The sequence below is a fragment of the Streptopelia decaocto genome, assembly GCF_964273445.1.
Source record: "Streptopelia decaocto genome assembly, chromosome: 5".
In the NCBI taxonomy this organism is placed as follows: domain Eukaryota; kingdom Metazoa; phylum Chordata; class Aves; order Columbiformes; family Columbidae; genus Streptopelia; species Streptopelia decaocto.
Genome location: NC_138659.1, coordinates 8081345 through 8108133, shown reverse-complemented (window position 1 = coordinate 8108133; position 26789 = coordinate 8081345). Strand labels below are relative to the sequence as shown.

At 43.4% G+C, this 26789-nt stretch overlaps 1 protein-coding gene across 4 annotated transcripts; it reads left to right on the top strand.

Moving 5' to 3' along the window:
- Window positions 1-645: 645 nt before the first annotated feature.
- Window positions 646-26789, top strand: KLHL20 (kelch like family member 20; the record flags this gene model as incomplete). Of its 4 annotated transcripts, none has more annotated exons than XM_082054041.1 (13): window positions 646-753; window positions 2751-2811; window positions 10739-11312; window positions 15466-15624; window positions 16757-16851; window positions 18038-18153; window positions 18526-18709; window positions 19900-20043; window positions 20250-20383; window positions 20997-21205; window positions 22836-22942; window positions 24909-24989; window positions 26401-26789. In XM_082054041.1, coding segments are annotated over 12 exons (1827 nt in total). In that variant the 3' UTR covers window positions 26402-26789. The 4 variants fall into 4 exon arrangements, with proteins under 4 accessions (XP_081910167.1, XP_081910165.1, XP_081910166.1 ...); XM_082054039.1 differs by having other exon boundaries at window positions 25075-26789; XM_082054040.1 differs by having other exon boundaries at window positions 24909-26789.

Genomic DNA, 26789 nt, shown 5'->3' with positions numbered 1-26789 from the left:
ACCGTGACTCACTGGGGTACCATAGGGTAATTTTCATTTCCAGAGACCCTCAAGGTCATAGAGTTCAAATATTAAGCTCACACTGGTACTAACCCATGTTTCTAAGAACCTCATGTCTGTGTCTTTTAAACCCCTCCAGGGATGGTGACTTCACCGCTGCCCTGGGCAGCCTGTTCCAATGCCCGACAGCCCTTTCTGGGAAGAAATTGTTCCCAATATGGAATCTAAACTTGAGGCCATTCTCTCTCATCCTATCATTCGTTATTTTGTAGAAGACACCGAACTCTCCATGCTTCAAGCTCCTTCCAGGCAGTTCAGAGATCAGAAGGTCTCCCCTCAGCTCCTGTTCTCCAGCTGAACCCCCCAGGTCCCTCAGCCGCTCCCATCACACTTGTGCTCCAGCCCCTCACCAGCTCCGTTCCCTCCTCTCAACTCGCTCCAGCACCTCAAGGGCTTTCTTGCAGTGAGGGGCCCAAAGCTGATCCCGGGATTCGAGGTTTCGCCTCCCCCGTGCCCAGCACAGGGACACGATCGCTGCGCGCTGGTCGCCGCTGCTGTTGCGGCGGGAAGGCGGGGCGGGGCGGAAGGGGCGGGCTGGGCCCGGTTGGCGGCGGTGGCGGTTGGCGGGCCTGGGCGCGGGGCCGGGCCGCTTCCTGCCGCTGAGGAGGGGCCCGGCGGGGTGGGCTCGGCTCGGCGGGGCTGCTGCGGGAGCGCGGCTCGGCTGCGGCGGAGGAGGAGGATCCCGCGCCCGGCGTGAGTCTCCGCGACACGGGCCATGCTGCTTCCCGGGGCTGCGGGCCCTGCAGCCCGGGAGGCGCCGGCGCTGCGGTGTCGGCCCGGCCGCGCTGCGCTGCCTGGATGCCCAGCGCGGCTGGGCCCTCCGCTCCTGGGGCCGGTGTGGGGGTGGCGGCTTGGGGGAACGTGCCCGGCCCCTCGGGCCGCCACGGTCTCCTCCTGAGGGCCGGGTGCCCGCCGGTGTCCGTGTGCTGCCGGCCGGGGCCGTGCGGGGCAGGGGGCGGGCGGGCAGCGGTGCCTGTCCCGGCGGGGCAGCCTTGGCCGGACACCGGCTTGTGCCCGCGGGAGCGACAGCGCCACTTTCTGCTGGGAAAACCGTGGTGTCAGCCGAGGAGAGCGTTAAATCCAGGACTCTAGACCAAACCCCTTCTATTTATTATTATATTTTTTTCTTCCGACGACTTTTCATGCTGGTTTTAAGGGGATTAAATCTGATGCAATCAAGGGGTCTAAGAATAGCATCGTCCACGTTCCCCAGCATGTGCGAAGGGCTCAGAACGGCTTTTGTGGGTGTTTTGGCACAGGGGCAGCTGTGGTGGTGCTGCTTGGGCACCTGGTGTCCCCCCGGTTCATGCCGTGGGACTCGCATGTCCCCAAAGCCCCTTGACACTGGTGGGAGCAGAACTGGCAAAGTCTGATCGGGGAGAGGCTGGGAACGCACAGCTCGAATTTAAATTGGTATGTGATGCCCTAACCTGGAGGTTTGTTTGCAGGGAGGTATGAACCGAGTAATTTGCAACTATGGGAGGCAGCAAGTCTGAGCTTATTCTTCATTAGCTGGCAAACTGCTCTGTTTGTGTTTCTGTGATAATGTACTTGGAGAATGTTGCCTATCAAATAAGGTGCTTGTTCCCGGAGTCAAATAAAGCCAAAGCCATTTTTGTAGTTTAATTTAAATTGTGCCAAAAATGTCGTCCTATTGTTGGATGCAGGGCTCCAATCTGACAGCCTCAGTCTTCCAGAAATGACTTTATTTTTCCTAAATTTAAGTTTTCTATTTTAAACGTTACTTCTGTTTGTTTTAAGAGTTTTAAGAGTTACTCAGTCTTATACTGTTGCTGCTTTTCTTATAGTTTCACTGTTTTCCCATTTCTTGATGGGAAGAAGTCTCCGAATACCAATACGGAAGCAGAACACGCTTCTGTGCTTTTACTACTTGATAAAACATTAGGCTTACTGCTTTAAATAATGAATCAATTAAATTTATTCCCAATTGAATAGTCATTAACAATGAAATTGGGATGAGTGATGCCCTTGTAAAATCTGCATTAGAATTAGACGTTAGTGGTTGAATGTGGAAGGCCTGTGAAGTTTGCAACTGTTACTCCTCTCTGAAAAGGAATATTTGGAGTGGAAGTGTAGCGGGCATCAGGCAGCATCATTAATCTGTGCAGACGTAGTGCCATTGTTAGCATCCCTCCTACCTCTCGGGCACATAGTTATCTTCAATTTCCAGACACAAGTTTTATCTTATATGAAATTCTGGCTCTGCAGTGTAGCTGCTGAGCAGCGCTGTGCTGTTTAATAGGTGCCAGCCTGCCTTAAATCTCTGGTAAATGTATGAGGGAGAGAGATACCTCTTGGCTCTGAGCAAGGAGTGAGAGCGAGCACCCTGCTACTTGAGATATCTTTTTTCTTTTGTAGAACAATTTCAAGGATTCAGGGAGGCAGACTGTTTACTGACTTTATGATACGTGTGTTCATTTGCCTAAAGAATCATTATGCAGCTGTGGTGAAACTGCTTTTAATGGTGATTATATTTTCTTCTGCTTTATTCTCTGCAATCCAGACATTGTTAATCTAGGCTGTGAATTTTATAGACAGATAAGAGCTTGAAGGCTTATTAGTACTTGGATGTGGTCAGTTCTGTTGTCCTGGAGCTGGACTGAAGAGAGGAAAGATGGTTCTCTTCCTCCAGCATATCACCCTTTTCTTTATTTTTTTGTTTGGATCAGGTCTTGAAGCATAGGGTGAAGGTTTCTCTTCACGGTGCATGGACGGAAAGCCAATGCGCAGGTAAGATATGAAAAACAATTGCCCTTCTCTTATCCAAATGTGATAAATCATGTGAGTTGGTTTCCTAAGTGCTTAAACCATAATGTTTTTTTTGAAGGCCTGGCTAAGAGAATTAGAATATGAGGCATTTATCTTTAGTCCTTATTTAAATGTATTTGTATTCAATATTTACAAGGCCAAAAGTCTTTAAATGAATATGCTGTTAGTAGGAATAGACACACAGGTTATCGTAATTGTCCATACACCCTCCCTACTTCCCCCATTTATTATAATATTTAAAACTCAGTATTTAATTACTTAGGTATTCAAATTGTGTGAAGTAAACTGCCTGGAAATAAATTTAAACTTGATTTTTAAAGGCCATTATTTTTCCCTTAACTAAAGGAGTTTAGTCCCTTTGATAGAGTGAGGTCTTGGGTGAAAAGGAGATTTTTCTTTTCTAATTATGGATGCCAGCTGCCTCAGTTCTAATGAGCTGAAGATGCAGCTGAAGTTTAATTCAGGAGAGTTCTTGCCGTGGTTATGTCAGAAACATTATCTGTTATATAGAGAAAAAATGGTCACAGTGAATCAGCATGATGGCAGGCTGGCAAACAGGATTGTCTGCTAGTTCTAGTTGCTTTTCATTATCTGATGGCAATCCCATGGCAAAACCTAACAGCAGATACATTTCTGTATGTGGTACAGCCTGTGTGGAAGTGAAGTTTCTTGAAGTTCTACACCTCTAAATGAAGTAAAGAGAACTCATGCAAATTGCTTGTTCTGTCTGTGCTCTTTAGGAAGTTGAATGTAGGGAAACTTTATTATGGATAATTCTGTAAACAGTTGCCTAAGAGAAGGCAAGGAATTTTAACTAGAGATGAACATGTAAAGCATTTCTAGCTACAGCATTTGCAGAAACCAGTAGCCTGGGTTCTGTGTAAGGAGGTAAGAAATAGTCATTTAAACCGTAGAAGAGTGACACTGTGTTGTTTAATTAAATTAACCCCTCAAGTGCAGCAAAAAGAGTCTGTGGTGCTGCTTCAGTTAAGCTAATGAGTAAACTTTAGGACATGGTTTGGGCATCACTGGGGCTGTGTATTGTTTGATATTTTTGCTAAGATAAGAAATGTGGTTTAGACAATGAGGAGCTGTGTGTGACTTAGCTGTGTGAATTCTTTTTTTCTCCGAGATGGGTCAAGTAGCAGATGAGCTCTCTTCTGTCTTAGTCTTCCACAATGAAGACTATTTAAATCTTAACCAACGTAAAACCACAGCTTTTCAGGTTCTTATATTGTCCTCCATTTATCAAAATGTTTTTCCAAAATGATGTATGATGTAACTTGGCTTGTGTTCTTGTTTTCTCTCTATTTTTTTTGTGTACCTAATAGGAAAATTGAGGTTCTATATTGATTTTTTTTTGCCGTTTTCAACATATTGCATTGAGGGAAGAGGATTGAAGTGCTGAGGTTTCTATGTGAATTTGTTGCCTTGGATTTGCTATCATGGAAGTTCTTTCTGCTGCCCAGACTGAGTCGCTATAGTGGTTGGCAACAGCACAGGGCTGAAGAATTAGAGGCTTATTATAGTGCTGATCCTGACACTTCAGGCTTATTTTGGTTTTTAATTTTATTTGGATAATGGATGCAGACCATATCTTTCAGTATATTTTGTATTCCCTCCCTCTCTGGCAAGCCAGGGTAGAGCATGGATAACACGTTTGACATATTTACGTGGCTTTACTTCTGAGTTAACCTTTCAGTTGGTCTCTGCCTCAATGTATTGTACTGCTGCAGTCTAACCTGACAAGCACAGTCAAGAACTGTCGGTTCTTGAATATGCTTGCATGTTTTAAGGGCCTCTGTGTGGATTGTTAAAATTTCTGTTTGTTATTCTACTGCGTATCTTAGCAGAAAATGATACAAGGTTCCTGATTGGATTTAAGGCTCACAGATCTTCCTGTGAAGTCCAGCTAAGCAGATGGTGGAGCACTTGCTTTTATCTTTTTACTCTGGGCTCTGCAGCCATTTAATACCACATGTGAGAGTCCTGTTAGATACTGCGAGAAGAAGGGAGTTAGAATTGGTCAGTACTGTTTCAGTAAACACAGTGAGTTGGTATCAAATGTGAACGGCACTCAGAGGATGGGAAGTACAATTGGAACAGGGAAGGCATTGCAGCTATTCCTGTCAACATGATAGTAGAGAAAATGTGTTGATGTTCAAAGAGGATTTATCTTGCATTAGAAATGAAGTGGTAGTTGGGGCAGGCTCTTTATTTCACAGAATCACAGAATGTCAGGGCTTGGAAGGGACCTCGAAAGCTCATCCAGTCCAGTCCCCCTGCTGGAGCAGGAACACCCAGATGAGGTTACACAGGAAGGTGTCCAGGCGGGTTTTGAGTGTCTCCAGAGTAGGAGACTCCACAACCTCCCTGGTCAGCCTGGTCCAGTGTCTGTCACCCTCACTGAGAAGAAGTTTCTTCTCAAATTTAAGTGGAACCTCTTGTGTTCCAGTTTGAACCCATTACCCCTTGTCCTACCATTGGAGCCTGGCTCCATCCTTGTGACACTCACCCTTTATATATCTGTAAACATTAATGAGGTCGCCCCTCAGTCTCCTCTTCTCCAAACTAAAGAGCTCCAGCTCCCTCAGTCTTTCCTCACACGGGAGATGCTCCACTCCCTTCATCATCTTTGTTGCCCTGCGCTGGACTCTCTCCAGCAGTTCCCTGTCATTCTGGAACTGAGGGGCCCAGAACTGGACACAATATTCCAGATGTGGTCTCACCAGGGCAGAGTAGAGAGGAAGGAGAACCTCTCTCGACCTACTGACCACCCCCCTTCTAATCCACCCCAAGTACCCCTGGCCACAAGGGCACAGTGCTGGCTCATGGTCATCCTGCTGTCCATTTCTTGCTGTCAGGCAACAGCAAGACAACATGGTTTAGCTGAAGGTGGAAGCAAGGCAGAAGGGACCTCTCCAGTGGTCGAGCAAGGAGAGCAGAGCAGAGCTGATGAGCAGGGTCAGCCAAGAGTCCTGTGCTCGTCAGGCAAGTCTGTGGTGATGAGGAAGGGCTGAGGTTAAACCGGGAGGCAGGTCGGTGTCAGTGGGGTCTGTGGGCAGGTACATATCATATGGGCCAGGCACAAGGGCTTGAGTAGCTCCCAAGAAAGGGAGGTTCCCCTGGTTTCTTCTCACCCAGCTGTTTGGTGGCAGCCTGGTCCCCGGTTACAGCGGTATGGTATCAGAGCTGGCTGGAGCACGGGCAGCTGGACCCTGGGTGCTGTGCTTGGGCTCTCACACACCCTCAGGAAGGTAACCAGTTGTTTGCACAGAGCTCTTGCCCAAGACAAACTGCAGAAGGCTTAGGAAGGGTTTGGGAGACCCATCATGACCTCATTGTTCTGCATGTGGACAGCCTCATTCTTTCTGAAACTGAGTTTTCTCGGCTTTGTAAGTGAAAATCAAACTAAACAGTGTAAATCAGAACATATACAGCAGATCCTTGCTGTTCTTGTTTTGAGTAATGTAAAATAATACTGCAGTCAGGTTTATCTGCTTGTTTGCATAACTCAGCCTCCTTGAGAATGCGTAGCTAAACCTTGCTATCTAGGTAAGAAAAGGAGTTGGTGGTATTTTTACTAATAATCAGACTTTTAGCTAACTAGTTCCTAGAGTATTGATTGCTGCAATAAAGCATTTTAATAATTTACTTGGTCGGCAGTGTTGTGGTGGTCGCTTCTGTTGCTGAAGGTATTGCCCTTTGCTGAGCCAAGTAAAAGGTCATTGTTCTAGCAGTTCTAGAATGAGTATAGGAAATATTTTCTTTGTGTATGCATTAAATTCAAATGACATGTTGACAGCAATTGCTACAGGTTTGGTTTATCTCCATTTGCTACTAAAATCCATTGCTACTGAAATTCAGTAGAGCAGTGTGTGATTTTGGATTTCAGTCAGTATTTTAAGCCTGAGACTTCGGTTTCATAGGGCTGAAGTCAGCCTGTTTTCTGCTGAACTGTGGTAAAGCTTGCATGTAGTCTCATGCTAAAACATAAATTATCTTCAACAAAAAAAAAATGCAGGCCACTCTGACTTGAAAGGTAAGGAACTCTATGACAGTATGAGAGTATTTTTCTTAGATATGTATTATTAGGTTTGGTTTTCTGTAAGGATGGATGTCGCATAGATGCCTGTGTTAATGAATAAACTTTTGAGAACTGGCATAGCTGAATAAAATGGAGGCAGAGCAACCAATTTATTGAGCTGACAGTGTTGCAGACTGCCAGTGTTCCCGTTTGTGCTTTTCAGCAGCGTGCTACAAAAACTGATCCTTTGTCAGCCCTTTCTTAATCCCATTGTATTTGCTGATTTCCCCAGCCCTGCATTTTGATGGAAGCTAATCCCAGAATATCTGCATAGCTGAGTGTGAATCTTTTATCCTTGCAGACACATTTCTTTTCCAGTCCTCAACCCTTCTTAATCACCCTGAGTATTCAGGAGCAGCTCTTGGCTTTGGCTGTGTCGGGGGGAGGCAGCCAGTCTGCCATGTGAGAATCAAGTGCTGCCTTCTGTCTTTCACAACTCTAAGCTACTGACTCATCATTTCATTCTCTATGCATATATATGCATAATGCACACATAATGCGGTTAAATTATTATCCTCGTGGAGGCACATGCCATCAGACGGTGTCCTTTTAATTCACACTTCTGTGCCTGTGTATAGCAGCAACCCACAGTGCTTAACATCAAGCATCTGGTTTGATCCAGTATGGAAATTCCCAAGCCCATTGATCACTAGGTTCTGCCTTTACCAGAGATAAGTTATGGATGAATCAGGAGTGCTAATTTGATTATTACTCTTTTTCCCATCCATTCAATGTTCTTTAATCGTTAAGCAGCACTTTCTCTCCTGGAGGAAGGAGGTTGGATACAATGCAGGTACTCAGATGGATGCTGATGGGAACAATGCAGGAATGCCTCCAGGTCTCACTAACCAGACTCCTTCCTTAATTTAAAGATGTGTTCAGCCGAGTCTCATTTGGGCAGAAGAATCCTGTTCTGGCCAGGAAGGACTAGGACTGTTGCCTAAATCTGGCCACTAATCACATGGCAGAAGCTGGTCCACCCCATTGCTGTGTGTCACCGGAGTCTTGGGTGGTGGGAATGACACGAGACGCTATGTTCCTTGTGACAGCATAGCCTTAATCTAATCTAATCTAATCTTTTTTCAATTAGAACCACTTCCAGTCCAAAAAGCTCTTTGAGATCTGCTTTAGGGCTGTTTCTAGTGTGAGTTGTCTCTGAGGAAAGCCTACAGGCATAACAAAGGGATTCTGCTTTCCAAAAGGAGATGCTGTGGTGGACATCGACCACCTCTTGTAATCTCTAGTTATGTGAAACAGGCTTTTACTTGAAAAATGCTTGTTCTGTGCTTAGATGATTTGACTGACAGCCTGGTCAAGACGAATTGCCCCAAATTATTACAGTAGCATGTGTCTTAATAGGGCTCTTATTTTTTCTTTTTTCTCCCCAAGATTGGTTTGACATTGCTTGAAACCCCTGATGCACAATAAAATCCATTTGGATTGCTTAGCAAGAGCTGGACTCTACAGGGGGGTTTTGTCACCACCTTTTTCCATCTCTTGGTAGAGGGATTAAATTAGTTACCCTCTGGCCTTAGCTGCTAAGTAAGCCAATTAGGTAAACTGATTTTTAGCCAAGGTTTCTTGGGGTTTTTGTGGGGGTACCATTAAGCTTAGTTGGCGTATGCTGCTGTGAGGGAGAGTTTAGCTGCGTTATTCATGAGGAACTTTGGAAATGGTTGTCAAACCCCACCAGGTGAATTTGGGTTGTGAGGGACAAGAGTGGGTGGAGGCGAGCAAGAGGCAGTGGAACAGCAGAAGGATTTGTCAGAGGTGTCAGAGGAGGAGAATGGTCATGGATATAAAAAAGATGGAGTGGGGATTAAAAAAACGAGGCATTTAAGGTGCAGAGGCTGAACTTGAAGAAGCAGCAAAACCCAGAGGGGAGACCCAGCTGGATCTGTGCAACTAAGATAGGAGGAAGACGTAATGGTCTGAAACATCGGAATGTGGTGATCAAGGAGAGGGTGTGTGGGGAATGGGAAAACAGGCGAAGATGCAAGTGAATAATTTGAGCTGCTGCAAAGAGTCTGGTTTCCCTGTGGTTAGAAAGTGCATTTGACATAATAATGAGAGGAAAAGATGTGAGTTATTTTTCTAATTCCGTCAAGCATGCTGCAAAGTACATTGAGCAATGGCAAAGCAAACATAGATTTCTTTTTAACTCTTAGTGGGAACAAAGTGAGGTGGTGACAGTTCACAAATGCCAGTGCACCAGTGAAGCTTGTAATGAATAAGATGTATTGGGTCTTCCAGTACATCTCCAATGGCAAGTGCACTTGCTGGATAATTCATAACCATCAGTATTCTGATATTTTGCTCAGTATGCTTTAATTGGTGTAAGTGATGGCTTTCCTTTGAAGTGGGAATAGGCAATAGTTTCCTATATTTTCTTTATTTTTGTAGAAATTGATGTGTCACTGCTGCTGATGGGTCTTTTTAATAATTGTTCATATGATATGTGGCAGAACTTCAGATATGCTCCAAACATGCAAAATGGCATCTCAGTTATGTGTGCACTGATCTGCTTATTAAGTCTGATTGCTGAAAATAGAGTTGGATTTAGTTCTTCTTGTTTAGCACAGATTTCGGTCATAACATGATGGTAAAACCTGGGCTGTAGGCAGATGTATCTGCAAAGTGAAGTATGAACTGTGTCATCCTGGTTCATCCCAGCAGAGCTGCAGAAGGGCTCGGGGCAATACTGCATTCCTCTTCTCTCCAGTTAGTATATATGGTGCAAAGTGTAATCTGTCAGCATTGTTGTGCTGCTGTGCAGATGGATATTGCACTTAAACTGTGGTAGAGCTGACATCTGCTCAGGGATGTGAGGGACAAAGAAAAGGTACCTGAACTTTTGTAAAGAAGGATATCGGGTAGCTAGAACATTGCATGTGGAGCTGGGAGGGGAGAATGTTTTTCCTACTCTGTGCCAGAAACTTGGTTTATATATTCTTAAGTGGTTCCTCATCTCTAAAGTTACCATTTTGACTTTATGTCCTTCCTTTTTTTGGTAGGCTGATAGTTGCGGATACTTTGTTCTGACTTTTTCCTGATTGTTCTGATATTCCCAATTGCCTTCTGCAGTTCTTAGTCTGTCATTCTTGGGGAAGATTAACCTTCTGTTGAAATGTGCTGGGGAAGGGGGATTGAGTCAGAAGCTTCTATAATTCAAAAATATCTGAAGACATGATGATTGAATGGATATTCTGTGAACCTGAAAGATAGTTGTGGTAGGCTGCAGGCCATTTTAAGTTACTATGATGGGCTGTGACAGTTTAGTATGGTCAGATATCACAGTGATGAGCGACCCTATCAAAAATGTAGGTAGAAGAACAGGGGAGTTTGGTTAAATCATGCAGGTGGGATTCTTTGCGGTGGGAATCCATCTCCAGTTCTGTCAAAGAAAACTCAAGTGACAATGGGCAGGTCAGCTAATCTTCTGCTTTGAGTCATTCTCTATGAAATGGGCATAATGCTTCTCTACTGCACAAGGCTATTATGAGGTTCAGTTAAATATGTATGTGTAGTTGGATATTACAGGGCTGTGTCATGGAAAGCATATAAAAATAGGTATAAATATAAGCCTGTTGCAAACTGGCATTTGTTTACTCCTAGGTGCACTTTGATTTGAGACGGATTCCACTCTCATGGGATCACGTGCTTGTTTCCACGTTCCAGCACAAAGCTACGGACACTGCTGGTTTTCGTGCTCGTTAATCAGTGCGAGCCGTAGAGCTTTGGCTGACAGTTGGTGGTAGATTAGTTGACAATGGTCCTGTCTTATGGCTTCCTCCACTGCAGGTGTACCAGCACTCGACCAGGAGAGACCGGAATGGACGTGACCAGCCGTTGCACACTTGGAGATCCCAACAAACTGCCAGAAGGCGTGCCACAGCCTGCTCGCATGCCCTACATCTCCGACAAGCACCCTCGACAGACTTTAGAAGTCATCAATCTTCTCCGGAAGCACCGGGAGTTATGCGATGTGGTCCTAGTAGTCGGCGCGAAGAAGATCTACGCCCACAGGGTGATTCTGTCGGCCTGCAGCCCTTACTTCCGAGCCATGTTCACCGGGGAGCTGGCAGAGAGCCGGCAGACAGAAGTCGTCATCAGAGACATCGACGAAAGGGCCATGGAGCTGCTGATTGACTTTGCGTACACCTCTCAGATCACCGTGGAAGAGGGGAATGTCCAGACCTTGTTGCCAGCTGCTTGCCTTCTCCAGCTGGCCGAGATCCAGGAGGCCTGCTGCGAGTTCCTTAAGAGACAGTTGGACCCTTCCAATTGCCTGGGCATCCGAGCTTTTGCTGACACTCACTCGTGCCGGGAGCTGCTGAGGATCGCTGACAAGTTCACACAGCACAACTTCCAGGAGGTAAGAAGCTGATGTGCTGGAGTTGTGGTGTAAAACATGTGGTGTCCTGCGAGAGCCTGGGCAGCTCTTGTTTTGTGCTTCTTTCCAAATCCTGCTGTGTGCCCTAATAGCCGTGAGTGGCAGATGTTAGTTCTGGAAGAAGGAGGGAAGAGGTACTTGCAGGACTGTGTTGCACTCGTGATTTCTATATGATCCACAGCGTATACATCCACAGCTGTATATGATCCACAGAATTTCCTCTCTTAGAGTTGTATTACAAGTGCTATATGGAAGGCAGGGTTGCAGGTGTAGTTGGAGTTTGGTGTTGTATCTGACATGGTGTGACATTCCACTGCACTTTCAGAAATTCTACATGGTTGGAGGGGAGATATGTGTTAAAGTGAGGACAATACATTAATAGAACAAAAAAAATTGATGTTGAGTTTAGGGATTGGGAAAGTGGGCGTATGGGGGAGCATACAGCTGCCTCAGTGGAGTCTTCAGCTCCCTTGCTGTAGCAGAACTAGGATTTTGGATCCATTATTCAGCAGAAGTTGTTTGAAAGTAATTCAAAAGTGTAATTTCATAGCTGACCTTTATAAACTCAAGACTCTCTTCCTTTGTTAATTCTGCCTAGCTGATTATTTAGGGAAAAAATTGTCAGCAACTGGTTCAGGGAAGGATCAGCATAAGAAGTTAGGATTCTGTGAACAATATGAGAAGAGTGGGTCTTTACTTAACTATTACAACTCAGATGCAGAAAAGAGCCCAACATTCAATGGTGTCTTTCCAGAGCTATGGTTGGAGGGGCAAGCATTTGTGCATGTTTTGTAAGCAGCTACGCTAGGAGTGTGCTCAGCATGAAAGCCTCTTCCCCTGATAATCTCTTGCCTTTTCCAAAAACTGCATTTTTCTGTCCCTTGGAATGGGTAGCCTGCTGTGGACAAATCTCTTCTTTCCACCCACTTCACAGGTAGATCCTTTCCAGAGGGAGTAACTAGTTATCGAGTCCTGGTGCTAATTTAGTTTCCCCAGAGAAGCGGCAGTGTGTAAGTGCTGTGATTGATTGCAGCTTGCCAACGTTTTTTCCCTGCAGGAAGCAGTTTGGAATTGTATTAATTTCAGTCAGGTAGTACTTAAGAAAATTATGAGCAGAAGCAAGCACAATTGAACTTGACTGTTAGACACATTAGAGACAATATTTGGTATCTAACTATAGATATGTGACATCAGTTTACTCTAAAAGTTGCAATTAAATACATCTTTCCTAACCATAAAGACTATAAAATAGGATTTCGGGGAGCAGGATGGTAACCAGATGGTTGGTTGTTTTCAATGCTTGGTCATTTTAATGGTTAAATCTGTGCTCTCCTTGTTATTACAGAAGTAGGACATGCTTACAAGCCTCTAAATAACTTTTTAACAGCATAACAATTTTAAGTTGTTTTCACATTAATACACGCAGCTGGCTGTTAAGAGCTGCCTTCTGTGAAGCTCTTTTGCAGTGCCTTGAAGACAGCTTGCTTTCTTCCTTATCCCTGGGAAAGCTCAGAAAGGCAAAAATTTTGGACTTGAGAAAACACCCTCCTCCTCAAAGATGCTGCAAATTATAGTTGGCTTAACTGAATCATGGCCTCTGGAAAACAGTTGCTTAGATGAGAGCACTATTTGGCCTGGACAGGTTTTGGTGTCCCTTTTCAGTTCCGTGGGAGTTTTGCAGCTCTTCATCTTCAATGATCATTCATTTTGCTTCCACTGTTTCTCTGCAAACAGTTTTAATGGTGCTGCTTGTTGGGTTTGTATTCTGTTCTGCTGTTGTTTTCTGTCTGGAAAGTGGATTGGTAATCCCTGATGGAAGCCAGTGACTTGGCTGCTTCATCATCCTCCACAGTGGAGGCCGAGAACTGATAAAAATGTGCCTTTCTCAGCAGAGACCGTATGGTCATTGTTCCTCCAAGCTGGCAAAAAGAAATGCGAGGTGGGAATTTCCTGAGTGGCAATGTGAAATATTAAGCACCAGGCGCTGAGCCAACCCATGCAGTTACTTTGAATGCAGTCTGAATTGCTTCATGTCCTCTGCTGTGCTAACCTCTAGTTCTATTAATTTTTATGCGTATTGCTGCATGACATCATTAACTTCTTGGTAAAATGTTTTTCCAAGTTTTCTGTTCCCCTCAATTCAATTTGTTGCCTAAAACCCCCAGTGAATCTTGTGCATGTAATGTGAAATGTTTCTATTAACAACTCTGCTGTACAGGAACGTCCTCCATATTTTTTTGTTTGGTCTCTGACATCTGTGTGAAGGGGAAAAAAATATACTTAAGGTTGAACAACTTGTACTTTCTATCAACAGACAGAAATTGCGCTCCATATTGTATACTCTGACATTTATGCTATCTGTTTGTAAAAGCAGTAATGCACTTGAAAACTGCAGAGGAAATGGAGCCCGTCCAATTCTTGTTGAGTCAGCAAGTCAGTCAAATAGACCATTAATATTAGTCAGATAATTATTAGTGTCCTGATAATTAAGCCAAAATAAGCCAAAGCATTTCAAATAATTATTTGTTTTACTATGTAAACTAAGAAGTTGCACAGTAGTAATAACCTGGTTTGCTGGAGTGCTTCCAGTACTTTGAGTTTTACGAGGCCATCGATGCAACTGGGTTTTCTGCGGGTGGAAGGGGGAGTCTAGGTGACCATCCTCAACTCCTCAGTTTCCAGCACCTCTGTTTTCAGAGTCTGAGGCTGCCCTTAAAACTGTCAGGGTAAAGTTTAGACATAAGCTAGACCTTGTATAGCAGAGGGAGACTATGGAAGAATACTGATAAAGATCTTTAATGGCCAACCCCATTCTTTTTCTAAGGCTTGAAGAGATGTGTGGGCAACCTAGACCAAAGTCTGGTAACCAATCTCACTGTCTCTCGTGTTCCTTTTAACTATATTTGCTGTTGTCACTACTTTGCAATTTCTGTATATTCATTCAGTGCTCTTAATTAGTTTCTTTAGGTAAAAGGACTGCACAGCCAACTGCTGTTGAGATGATTGTGTCAAATAATGCATTTTTCTTTTGTTTATGCTGCAAATCTTAAAATAAGTCCTGGAATTCTAATGCGGTTGCAGATGATAAGGACAAGGCCATATTCAGTTATTTTCTGTCACTGAACCTCTCGGAGATTACTGGCTGCGGACTGGGAATGCTCGTAGGGAAGCTGAGCCGACAATTATCAAATAATTTTTGCAGTTGTATTTATTTCTATTCGTGCGTCTTTCCTGTCCACGCGGTATTGCTGCAGAAGACGTGGTTGTGTGTGAGGTCTGGAACCTCTCTGGGCAGTCGCAGACTGACACATGTGGTGCGAACCATCCTTCAGCGGCAGCTAAAGCCTCCTGAGAAATTCAGTCCCTATCATGGGGAACCAAAGGAATGAACATGTTTGCACATTGTCAGTGGCTTGAATTTAACGAGACATCAGTCCTTGGTGCCTTGGCGAGGCTCTGATTCCCTCTTAAGTGCAACTAGACCTGTGCATACTCTATGTATATATATTTAGGGCAAACAAGAGGCAGGATCAAATGAGTCCATCTACCTCTCCTGAAATATTGCCTGTTCTGCCACAAATTGGCATTAAGGAAGACTTCCTATGTCCTCTACAAGGCCTCTGGTAACTTGTTTCTGGGACTCTTATTTTTGTGCTGTTTTGGATTTCTTGAGATTAGAGCCTCTCTCTTCAAGATTCAGCTTTTCAGTCATGTCTTTATCACCTATGCAACATTTTTATTTCTGCTTTATATATTAGACGTGGCAGACAAGGAGAGTGATTTTAAAGAAGGGCTTTGTTTTTCCTCAATTTTGAAACCTGATCAGTGTGTTCTGTGGTTTAATCCTTTAACAGTGTCCCACAAAACAACTTTGTGTGAAATACCCTTTCACTTGCACCCCCACGTAAAAGTGTCTTTGTTGTGTTGCTAGGGACGGCATTCTGCTCTGTGCAGCAAACCCTTCACGTGTGTTGATGTCGAAACTGGTGGGTATTGGGCACTTTATTGGATCAGTCCTTTAGACTCTGAATTCAAATGGGCTGTATCTCCTGAAGGGCTGGAGTGGCGAATGGCTCTGGTGCTTCGGCCACTCTCCTTATTTCCTTTATTTTCTTTTCTCTTTTCAATTAACCAGGTAATGGAGAGCGAGGAGTTCATGCTGCTCCCTGCCAACCAGCTCATAGACATCATATCCAGTGACGAGTTAAACGTTCGTAGCGAAGAGCAGGTGTTCAACGCGGTGATGGCCTGGGTGAAATACAGCATTCAGGAGAGAAGACCCCAGCTGCCGCAGGTAATCTTGAGCTCAGAAACATTCAAAACCGCTTTATCCAGCAGAAAAGTAAGGAGGGCTGATACGGTGGTGCCACAACAGCATCACTGTTCTGAACACATGCAAAGCCACATTAGTTCTCTGACTTCCACCTTGGATAGGTGGCTTGCACTTTCCTTTTGTCTCAGCTCAAAGGTGCAGTCACTAGAGCCTTCAATAGGGGCTTTGTTAAATTGCTTCCAGGTAGGACTTGCCAAACTAGATCACTCCAGTATTCTGTCCAGACAAACCTGCCTGCATTGCTTTGAGTGTTGTATAAATAAAAATAATGGGTAAGAAAAAGCTTGTCTTCGTTTGCAGTGTATCGTTAAGCTCTGCTGTTTGATTTATGCATCAGCCCTCACGATCTTATACTGGAGCTTGTCAGAATGGTTTTGTTGAAATACGATGCTTCATCTAAGGCAAGCCATTTCGCAGAGAAGTACCCATTCTGACAAAGCTGTCAGCTGGAAAGCCTCTGAAGTCTCAGGCTTTCTGATCAAAAGAGGTGAGAGTCTGCCTGCCTCAGTGTTTCTGCTTTGGAAATAGACGTTAAATGCAGCTTTACTTAGTGGAAAGCTTTTGAAAATTGTTTTAAATAAACAAACCAGAAAAACCTGCTGTTCTCAAGGTAGCTCTTAGAGCTCTTGTAACTGTTTCCCTCTTTGCACTTCTCTGTCTATACCTCTAAATTCTGAACCATCGTGAAAGGCATGTTATTTGCTATTGTTCATTTACTGCACAATACCACTAAATGGTTGATAAAACTTCGAACTAAAGTAGTGTATCAGGCAGATGTATTGACATCTGTAATTTTCTAATGATTTTCAACTGTGACCTTGTTATCAGCTATTAATAGATCCAGTGGATTGTCCCCTTTCAAAGACTGATTGTCTGCTGGATATCTAAATTGGTACAGTGAAAAGGCAAAGGTGCTGTAAGATGAGCTGCATTTAACTAAAATGCCAGGCTTTGAATGTGTAAATGACTGTGCATGTTTGCCAGAGGAATTATTAACTCTATTAAAATTTGTTAGCCACTATTGTTTTCCATTTGGTTTCTTGCATCTCTGGGTATTTGTGGTTTACCATCTGTGTTCTGTTTTGTGTTTTAGGTCCTGCAGCATGTCCGTCTACCGCTGCTGAGTCCCAAGTTTCTTGTGGGTACAGTGGGTTCTGACCCACTTATTAAGAGCGATGAGGAATGCCGGTAAATCTCCTCACTGATTTACAGGATTGCATTTCGTTGTGTTTGCATCTGTTCTCTCAAACTGTGCTGCTTTGTCAGTGATAAATGGGTGATATCTCAATTTCCTCTTTCGCAACTGGGAGGAGAAGAGATGCAAGAGAGTGTTTTCTATTTGCATAATAGCCAGTAGTGTGCCCTTGAAGTGTTTTGTTCTTTCAGGTTTTCAGTGAAACAGCAAACTTCGAGCATGCAGTTTGACTGTTGGTAAAATACCCTTCAGTGTATTTTCCATTTCAACCTTTTGGTTCTCTAGTCATGGCCTTTCATTACAACTTTCCACTTGCATGGTATTTGTGATCTCATTAGGACTTAAAGTAGATTTTTATGTAAAAGTCTGCACTTTGATGATAACCGAATTGGACTCTGGGATTAGATTCTGCTATTTTCCACAATGCTAGTGCAGGGAAACTCTAGTTTCCTCCTCTTATGCAATGAGTCTCACTTTTCTGGTTCTATGGTGTTCTGTATCATCTACAAAGCACGCAGTTTTTCTTGTGCTTGATGTAAAATGTTCAGGGGATAGGCTAAGCTGATCTATTCCTGAATAAGGATTCGTACTGGGGAAATTCCACATTTCTAGAGGGAAGGAGGACGTTTTTTTTCTTTTTGTTTTATTCAAGGGTTTGGAATATTAGGATTAGTCCAGGTGGCAAGTCATGAATGGATGGACAGTGTGAGCTGGCCAGAGCTGATGGAGAAAATATTCATCACAAGGGTACTATCTCCATCTATTGGTCATGTGTGTGTGTGTTATGTATTTGTGTGCTTTTCAACTCCTGTTTCGTTCCTAGGGAAAACAACTGATAAGCTTTAGCTTGAGGCAGGCTGGGTTTGTCTGTTCTGCACTGTAAGCCTGACAAATCTTGTCGTATGTTTTTTAATCAGTCTTTATAGCAAGCAATATGTTGTTAACTCTGGCCAAATATTGATACTGGTCTACTGCTGTCACTGTGTACATGGCTTGTAAACAACTGATGAGTATTTAGGTGACAGTGCACATTTTAACTAGAGCTATTCATGCACTTAAGTGATTTTTGAATATCTGAAGTGCACGACTAGTGCTGACTGCTCTTGCCATCGGTTTTGATTTATACCTTCTGATACTGTTGGTGAACTTTGGGGATGAATATCTTCCTGTCTCGCACAGGGATCTAGTGGATGAAGCTAAAAACTATCTGCTGTTGCCCCAAGAGCGGCCGCTGATGCAAGGACCAAGAACTAGACCACGCAAACCCATCCGCTGTGGAGAAGTGCTCTTTGCAGGTATGTGTAGCTCCTGCTGGCTGAGCTCAGGAGACTCAAGCTGGGTTTTTAGTGTTCCTGTAAGACCAGTCTTCACAGCGTATTTCTGAAGTGACCTGTGCATTAATACTTATATATTTGAGTTAACTTACGCTTTCTTACTTGTGTGACTACTTTGCTGCTCTGAATGCCACAGTACTTCCAAACTTATGTTAATCCTCTTGAAAATCACATTCTCTCTTCTAATTATAATCCTCAGAATAAGTAACTCAGAGATGGGGCTGTGGGATTAAGGCTGACAAAGTCCAGAGGGATTATTTGTACCAGGCGTGCAAACAGTACGTGAGGTCAGTGCGTTATTGTGATGCTGTTTCTTGTGTTTGGTTCCTACAGTGGGGGGCTGGTGTAGCGGGGATGCAATTTCCAGTGTCGAGCGCTACGACCCTCAAACCAACGAGTGGCGGATGGTGGCTTCCATGAGCAAAAGACGCTGTGGTGTTGGAGTCAGTGTTCTGGATGATCTCCTCTATGCTGTGGGAGGCCATGATGGTTCCTCTTACCTTAACAGTGTAGAAAGGTAGGTCTGCATAAGCCCAACATGCAAAATATTAACTCTGAATTTTTAAGCCTGGGTGCTGCTTCTTAAAAATTAGTTCATTTTGCCACCTGTGTTCTTGTTCTGCTGAAAACCTGAAATTTATGTTACATATTATCTACATTTCCTCCTCCCTTGCATACCCCTTCAAAATTGGTGTTGGTTTACTGCTGAACTAGGACTTCATGCATAAAAGCTTGTGTCATGTTATGCCCAGCTTAATGAGACAAGACATAGCCTTTGGTATAAGGAAGACATATATAAGAAATGGGTCTGGGTATAATTGAGGGGAGGAGTGATGATCCTGGTTAACCTTTGTAGTTGCTGGTTTGTTTTTTTAGCATCGTTGAGGAGGGTGAGGTTACACTAAGCGTTTCTTAGATGTTGAGGGAAAGACCCTAGAATTTTATTGTGAAGCAGTAACTAGAGAATTAAGGAACCTTGGCACTAAGACAGAAGAAAGAAAATAGGTCGGTTTTAGACTCGTGGAAAACTTAAGTCAAATAAACTTTACCAAGTTTGCTGTTTCTGGCAGCTGGCAATCCCCAGGCCTAAAAGCCACATGACTTGAGCACTCTTAGTACTCTACATCTCAGCCCTGTAAAAAATCCAGTGAGCTATGCAAATATATCTTTCCTTTTTGAGCCTCCTCTTTTTCCCATATATCTCCTTGCATAGCCCCATCTTCCCAAATCATAACCTTAGCCTTACATCTCCCATGTCCTGCACTTTTCTCCTATGCACCATATTTCCCTGTTTCTGGTTTCCCAAGTCCATCTGGTTCCTTCGTCTCTTACCTGGAAGCGGAGGTCCCTGCGCTGTCTGAGTTCTTGTGTGACCTGCAGAGAACATCCAGCAGAGTAACTCTGGCTGCTGCTCTTTGCATTGGTGCGAGTCACCACATGTCAGCCAGTCCCTGGTAACCTGCTCTCTTATGAACTCGAACCTTTGATCTTCAGTTTGAATCATCTCAAGCTGCAGTTTAAACATCCCTGGAATAACGTGTTGCATGTGTTATATCACTTCTGGGGTTTTATGCAACTTACAGGTAGCTGTGTTGTTGTTTAAGCTCAAGATCAGCGAGTTTTGCTGCTTGGGAGTTTCTCCCAAGCATGAGAGAATCTGAAGCCTACCTAGACAGGTAATTTGTGGTGTTTGGTGTGTTTTTCTAGGTATGATCCAAAGACCAATCAGTGGAGCAGTGATGTGGCCCCCACAAGCACCTGCAGGACCAGTGTTGGAGTAGCAGTTCTTGGGGGCTACCTCTATGCTGTGGGTGGCCAGGATGGTGTCTCATGTCTCAACATTGTGGAAAGGTACTTTTTTATTAAAAAAAAAATAATAAAATGTGGGGCATAGGAAGAAGAGGGTCTCTTAGAAGGTGCAGTTGATGCAGGTGAGCTGGAGAGGAGGTAAGTACTGCACCATTTATGGGGATTTTTATTTGGAGAGAAGGTCAGTCTTCCTGCCTCCTTGAAGATGTCAACACTTCACTAAACTTTGGTATTTGTTCTTTTGCCAGATATGATCCCAAAGAAAACAAATGGACTCGTGTGGCTTCCATGAGCACCAGGCGCCTGGGAGTTGCAGTGGCTGTGCTAGGGGGCTTCCTTTATGCAGTGGGAGGCTCTGATGGGACTTCTCCTCTCAATACTGGTATGTCCTTTGCTGTCACTCATTGTAGTCAGCACTTGTCATTGTCTTGTTTGTCCTTAGTGTCCCTAGAAGGCTGTTGAACGAATTAGTCATCAGTTTGCTGTGGGTTTTTTTTCTGCTTTGAATGTGGTTTTTACCATACAATAATTCACTCTCTAGGCTTGTGAGCCCCTATTACCTGGTTGCATGTAGGTTTTTTTCTTTCTTGGTGCTGCATTTGGCAGCATGTCCTGAATAAAATACTTTGATCATTTGCATAACAGTTGCAAGCGCATCTTTTTTTTCCTGCAGTAGCCCTTTTCTGCTGTAGGAAGAAAAGTGCCAAAGGTAAAACTACTGCAAGACGGTAATGCAGGTCAGTTTGTAGCATTGCCAGCTCACTCTTAAGTGAAGATGCTGAATGTGATTGACATTGTAGGACTTGAGAGAGAACAGCAAGCCTTCCGTAGAAGAAAAGCTTTAGTGTGAGAGAGAAACTGGTTCATCATATTTTTGGTGTATGGAAACGGCAGTGTCTTTACGGATTGAGCAGTACTTTGGATGCAGGTTCAAAAGTGCTAAGCCCCACTGCCTGCCCACCCCGTTGCCTAAAGATGTGTCGTTTCCTCTGCAGTGGAACGCTACAACCCCCAGGAGAACCGCTGGCACACGATTGCACCCATGGGGACAAGGAGGAAGCACCTGGGCTGTGCGGTGTACCAAGACATGATATATGCTGTGGGAGGCAGAGATGATACAACAGAGCTCAGTAGCGCTGAGAGATACAACCCTCGAACCAACCAGTGGTCTCCTGTCGTGGCCATGACGTCCCGCCGGAGCGGAGTGAGTTTGCCTTGATCTGCTTGCGTATCCTACACGTAATCACGTGGTGAGAGCACAGGGTGGAGTGTCGTCTTGTGGGGTTTTTCTCTTGCTGTCTCTGTACCTTCACCTCTCTTCAGTGAGGGGAGAGGTTTGCAAAAAGTCAAAGCTCTTTAGCAAGACTAGAGAATGAAGTAGTGGTTGTGTCATGTGCTAGACAGTTATTTAACGTGTCTGAGAATGGGGAAATGGGAGTCATTTGAAGGTCTTTTTTAATAGTTTTAGTCCTTTATATGGAGTAAACTGCTTAGGCCTGAAACAGAGGAGTTCTCCAGGTTTTTACTTGCTGAAGTAGCCATACCTGCTGTGACGTACTGTTAGAGAACACTATCAAAATCAGTACCCGAGTCTCATCCTGCAGCCCACTTTGGATGAATTAGGATGTGAACATACCTACTTGCCCAGAAGAAAAAGCTGGGAAACTGGGCAAGCATGTGTTTAGATACAAACTTCCAGCCAGTTCTTTCAATTGCCTTGAGATCTGTGTGGGAACAGGGTTTCTAGTGGGAACAGGGTTTCTAGGCTTTCACTTAGTATGTCGCCTCTCTTCACTGAATCCTGTGAGTATGGGGAGTGACAGCATGTTCTCGTCAACTGCTCCCTGTAGACATGTGAACAAAAGATTAACACAGTGTTTTAAGTAGTCATGGTGTTTGGACAGATGAAATGTTATGAATATTTATCATTGGATACTGGATTATATTGTAAAGAGTGGATTAATTCTATGTTAGTATTTCAATGTCTGGTGAGGCAAGCATGAATCAATTTGAGCAACCACTGGTTTTGGAGGCAGAGAATACATATTTTTTTCTGTCCTCAAAGCATATTGTACGCTGTCCAACACTCCTTTTTAGTTACTGATTAGGCATTGACTTTTTTGAGCTGCTTCTATGTTTGCTTTCTGTAGAAACTGCTAAACAGATGCATCTGTATCTGCAGCCGTCCTGAGTTCTTTCTACCTTCCTCAAAGCCAAAACAAGGACTATTTTACATTATGATCTTGTATTTTTTTTTTTTTTCTGTTATGCCACGAGATTTTTTTCACTGGCAGTGATCTTCCTGAACCACAGAACTGTTGGAGATTTCAGGGATTTTTTGTTTTGTGCTTCAGCAGAAAGACAAAATAGAAAGACCGGAGGCCAAGGTGTTTACAGATGGTCCAAGCCCTAGTCCGAGAGGAGCAGGCTAAGGGCTTACATGTGTTTCTAGTTTAAGCAAGTGTTCCAGGCTGTAGGCTGGTTGATATTCTGATGTGTGTGTGTCATACTTTGTCAAGAATTTCAATTCAGAACACAGTAAATTTTGGCTGACAAAGGCTTAGGTTTTCACGTATCTATTACCATGCAAGTAGTTCTAATTCTTGTAGATTGTATTAAGGGGAACCTTCTGCTTTTGATTTGACAGTCTATATTTTGATGTATTGTTATTTTTAAGCTATTTGTTTGTCCTTTTTCCTCAAAAAAAGACCTGTACTACAGATTGCCCTTCACCAAACATGGTTATTAAATCCTTTTATTAATATTTTGATTTTAACTCTTCTTTTCAGGACATCCCAGCTAAATAGCTACTATGTGTGATGGTTGCTTTGCAGGTTGGCCTCGCAGTGGTGAATGGGCAGCTGATGGCAGTGGGAGGCTTTGATGGCACAACATACTTGAAGACCATTGAGGTGTTTGATCCAGATGCTAACACATGGAGGTAAGTGTTAAGTTTGTGAAACAATCAAATAGGGATGTCCAGCTGTAGCTGCTGCCACTTGCAGATTTCTGCTTAAATTCCAGCCTTTGACTCAATTTTAAGTAAAATGGGAGCAAGTTTTGCATAGTTTTTACCATCCGAGTATACCAATAGATCTGAGCAGCACTTAATGAATAAAGTCTCATTGCATCTTTTACAGGTAGGAAAATGGTGTATAGGTAGGTTATTGAGGACCAGAGAATATAAGGGATTTAGCAGGTTTGTTGGGTAGCAAGCAAAAGGTCATACCAAAACCTAGTTTGGATTTAGGTGCCACTTTTGAATGCAGCAAAAATGGACCACATTCAGAGAGATATAACCATTCTGTTTATTTGGGGCTGAGTCTCTTCTGCTTCCCCATAAAACTAAGCTTGCCCTTAGAAGGAGCTCACAGTCATGATGCAGAATTTGGCCTACACATTTCTTGCTTTCAAGCTGAGGCTCTGATTTTGAGATAATTTTGGAGGAGCTGGAACGGAACACTTTGGGCATACAATGTTCTTCCCCTTTAAAATGGCAAGACAGCAATTAGAAGAATTTTATCTGATTTACAGGCTGAGCGAAATAATAGGAAGTTGCAAATCAAAAAATGCACACTGAGCAGAAAGGCTATTTTGCAATTTTTTTTTCTAGTCATAACTATACTTGAAAGGAATTGCCTGTATATTTATTCCCAGATCTTACTAGTATAGAATGTCGGGCTCCTGTCTCTATTCTTCCTGCTTTTGTAGTCTTTCAGGGGTGGGGAATAGAAATGAACTAATCTCCTTATTTCTTCCAGCCTAGTATTACTAGTAGATTAACCCTTTCCTGCTGAGATAAGCCATCATAAGAAGCAGTGGAGGAACTTCCCCTTGTTTGAGCTATAGCGAATACCTTTTGAACTGCTGAGAAAACCAGTTGAGTAGAGAGTAGTACGTGTTTCACATTCCACAGCTGAATGGTTCTGGCTACTACTTCCACTGGCAGCAACAATAATAAGATGTCTAGAATTAGGAGTTACTGCCTGGGTGAGCATTCACCCAGGAGGTTGTTCATTAGGAGGTTGTTCAAGGTACTAGCTTGAAGGTTTTTTTTCTCCCACTGAATTCAACATAGCTGACCATCATTTGTGGTCTTTCTTTTGTTTGCTGTACTTCTTGCTCTATGAAGTATGTTTTTATTTTTGTAGCCTGAGAAATGCTTCTGACACAATTTGGGTTTAACAAATTGCATTGGTAGGAGCTATCTGAAGAACTTCTCCTGTTTTTTTGCCAGCAGACTTCAGTGGCACAGGGGGGAATATGCAGCTCAAGTGAGTAGGATGCTGGAGTCTATAGGATTAGGTTTCCATATGAAATGCAGGCACTGTTAAAGTAACGTATGTTGGAGAAGCAGATGGTGCTTGGGATGTGTTACATCTAGGTTGGGTCATCCGAATTCAGAGTATTAGAAATATGAAAGAAACAAGTTGACTTGTAAGTAGCAAACCCGGTCTTGCTCTTGTGTTACCCAAGGTCATCTACAGCCCTCAAAGTTCCTCTCTATCTCACACGTTACCAGACAGGGAGAAAGCAAGTGATTAGTCAAGTAACAGAAAACTGCTGTGTGGATATAGTAACAATTACACTACAGTAATAAATGGGTGATTAAAACTTTTTAAAAGCCCCTTTTCCCCTAAAAGTTTATATTATTGTGTTAACATATGAAGATCATTTGCACCTTTACAAGAAGCAATTTCTGTTTTGGGAGAGAAATGCATGAGCAAGTACAGCTGTTTACCTTGGAAGTATGTAAAACAACTGCTACCCAACTAACTTGTCACGGTCCGCCCTACCCAAAGGTTATCAAGGGGGTAACTGTGCTTACAAGGGCTGGTTCTGTCTTCCCTCTAGTAGATACGTGAAGGAGCTGGACCAGCGTGACCACTGAAACCTTGTATTTGCAGGTTGTATGGTGGGATGAACTATCGGCGGCTGGGAGGAGGAGTAGGTGTTATCAAAATGACACACTGTGAATCTCATATATGGTAAGCATCAAGAGGGAGGGAGACCCCCCTGGTTCTCATTCCTAGAGAAACTGAAGAGACTTGTTGACACTGGACCTCTTTGCAGCTGCGGTATGAACGGTCTAGACCCAGTGTAACTCTTTGCCGGTGACTCTTTCTATGGAATTATAAAAATGACTTCTGTGAGAGTGTGCCCAATGAGAGACCACGTTGTCAGACTCCAGGGAACCACTGGACAAAAGTAGAAGTGTGGCTTATGTCCGTATTTTTTCTAAATAGTTGACATTTTTTGAATAAACCAAACTGTAAAAATTACTGTAGCATAAACGATGCTGACGTAGAGACCACGTTCTATACTGGGAGTCTGGCAAGGAGGAGGGTTTCCTGCTTTTCTTCCAGCTGTGTGAGCAGTGGATGTGGCGAAAGAGGAAAGAGATACAGAAAACATTGCTTTTGCCTTATTTACGGAGAGCTTCTAAAAAGTACTTGACCTGCAAGGTGCCACCTTTGCACAGGAGCTTTTCTGTGCGCAGAGTATATTTATTTTTTCATTTAATTTGTATCATGTATTTTCTTTGTATTGCTCACAGCGATAATTCCAGCTTTTTATATACGTATGTATGTGTGCACATATATATGTATTTTATATATATGTATATGTGCATGTGCGATGTGAGTTTTGACAAGTTGGTGGGTAGGGCAGTGGTATGTCCTGCCAGCTGTTGTGGTTCCAACCCTTGTGGTATGTTTTAGGGTCTCTCAGAGTACAGGTTGGGTGCCCTGAATATCTTTTCAGTCTTGCTGGAGGCAAGAAGTAGAACTGGAACTCTCATCTATCGACTGAATCAGTGAGGTGCCCCAAAAAGGGTGAGAGTGAAAAGGATTTCAAATGATTCAAGTGTATGGTACAAAAGTTCAGCTTCCATCTCTTCCTTCCCCCGTGTATCAACCTAGAAACAACTAGTTGTTGCTTACTTCAAAAAACCTTTCTTTCACGTTGCCTGCTAGATATCAGTTCTTGTCTGAAGAGGGGACGCAGGTATCCTCTGTTAATTCTGACTAGTCTAAATCAAAGCTCCTCAGGTTCTTGCTTGATCGGCAGACCCGCAGTCAGCCCCTGCTCAACAAAGCTTTGACCAGCATCACCTCAGCTGCCCTCTTGTCTGTGTCTTTAGAATTCCTCTTGTGAAATGCTGACTGTGACGAGATGGTACCTTCCCTTTTAGTGATCTTTTTATGCACTTTGCTTCTGTGTGTGTAGAGGAGAGAAAGGTATAAGGCTGATTCAAGAGTTTGGAGGGGAGGGACTGTTTGGCACTGTGAGTAACTGTCATGTTTCAGTAACTGTGGAGACACCCAGGGGTAGGGGGAGAGGAAAGAACAACTCTAGACTCAAAGGTTTCAATATGTTTTTACTGTAATTTCTATCTAGAATGACCTTTTGCACCTGATACAACTTTGAACCTTACTAAATCTGATTATAAAAGAGCAAGCGGACTGCAAATTCTTGAGATGAAAAAGGCAGTGCTGACATCTTAAGTTCATTGACTTCACACTTTGATTCATGTAACTCAGCATTTTAATGTGCTTGGATATAGTAACAATTACACTACAGTAATAAATGGGTCATTAAAACTTTTTTAAAAGCCCCTTTTCCCCTAAAGATCGCTATTCTTGTGTTTACATATGAAGATCATTTGCACCTTTACAAGGAAAACAAGTATTCTGTAAACAGATGTTTACATGTATCATTTATGCTTTTTTCTAGCATGAGTAACTTGTATAAATAGTGGTATCTTAATAAATTTCTTTTATGCTGTT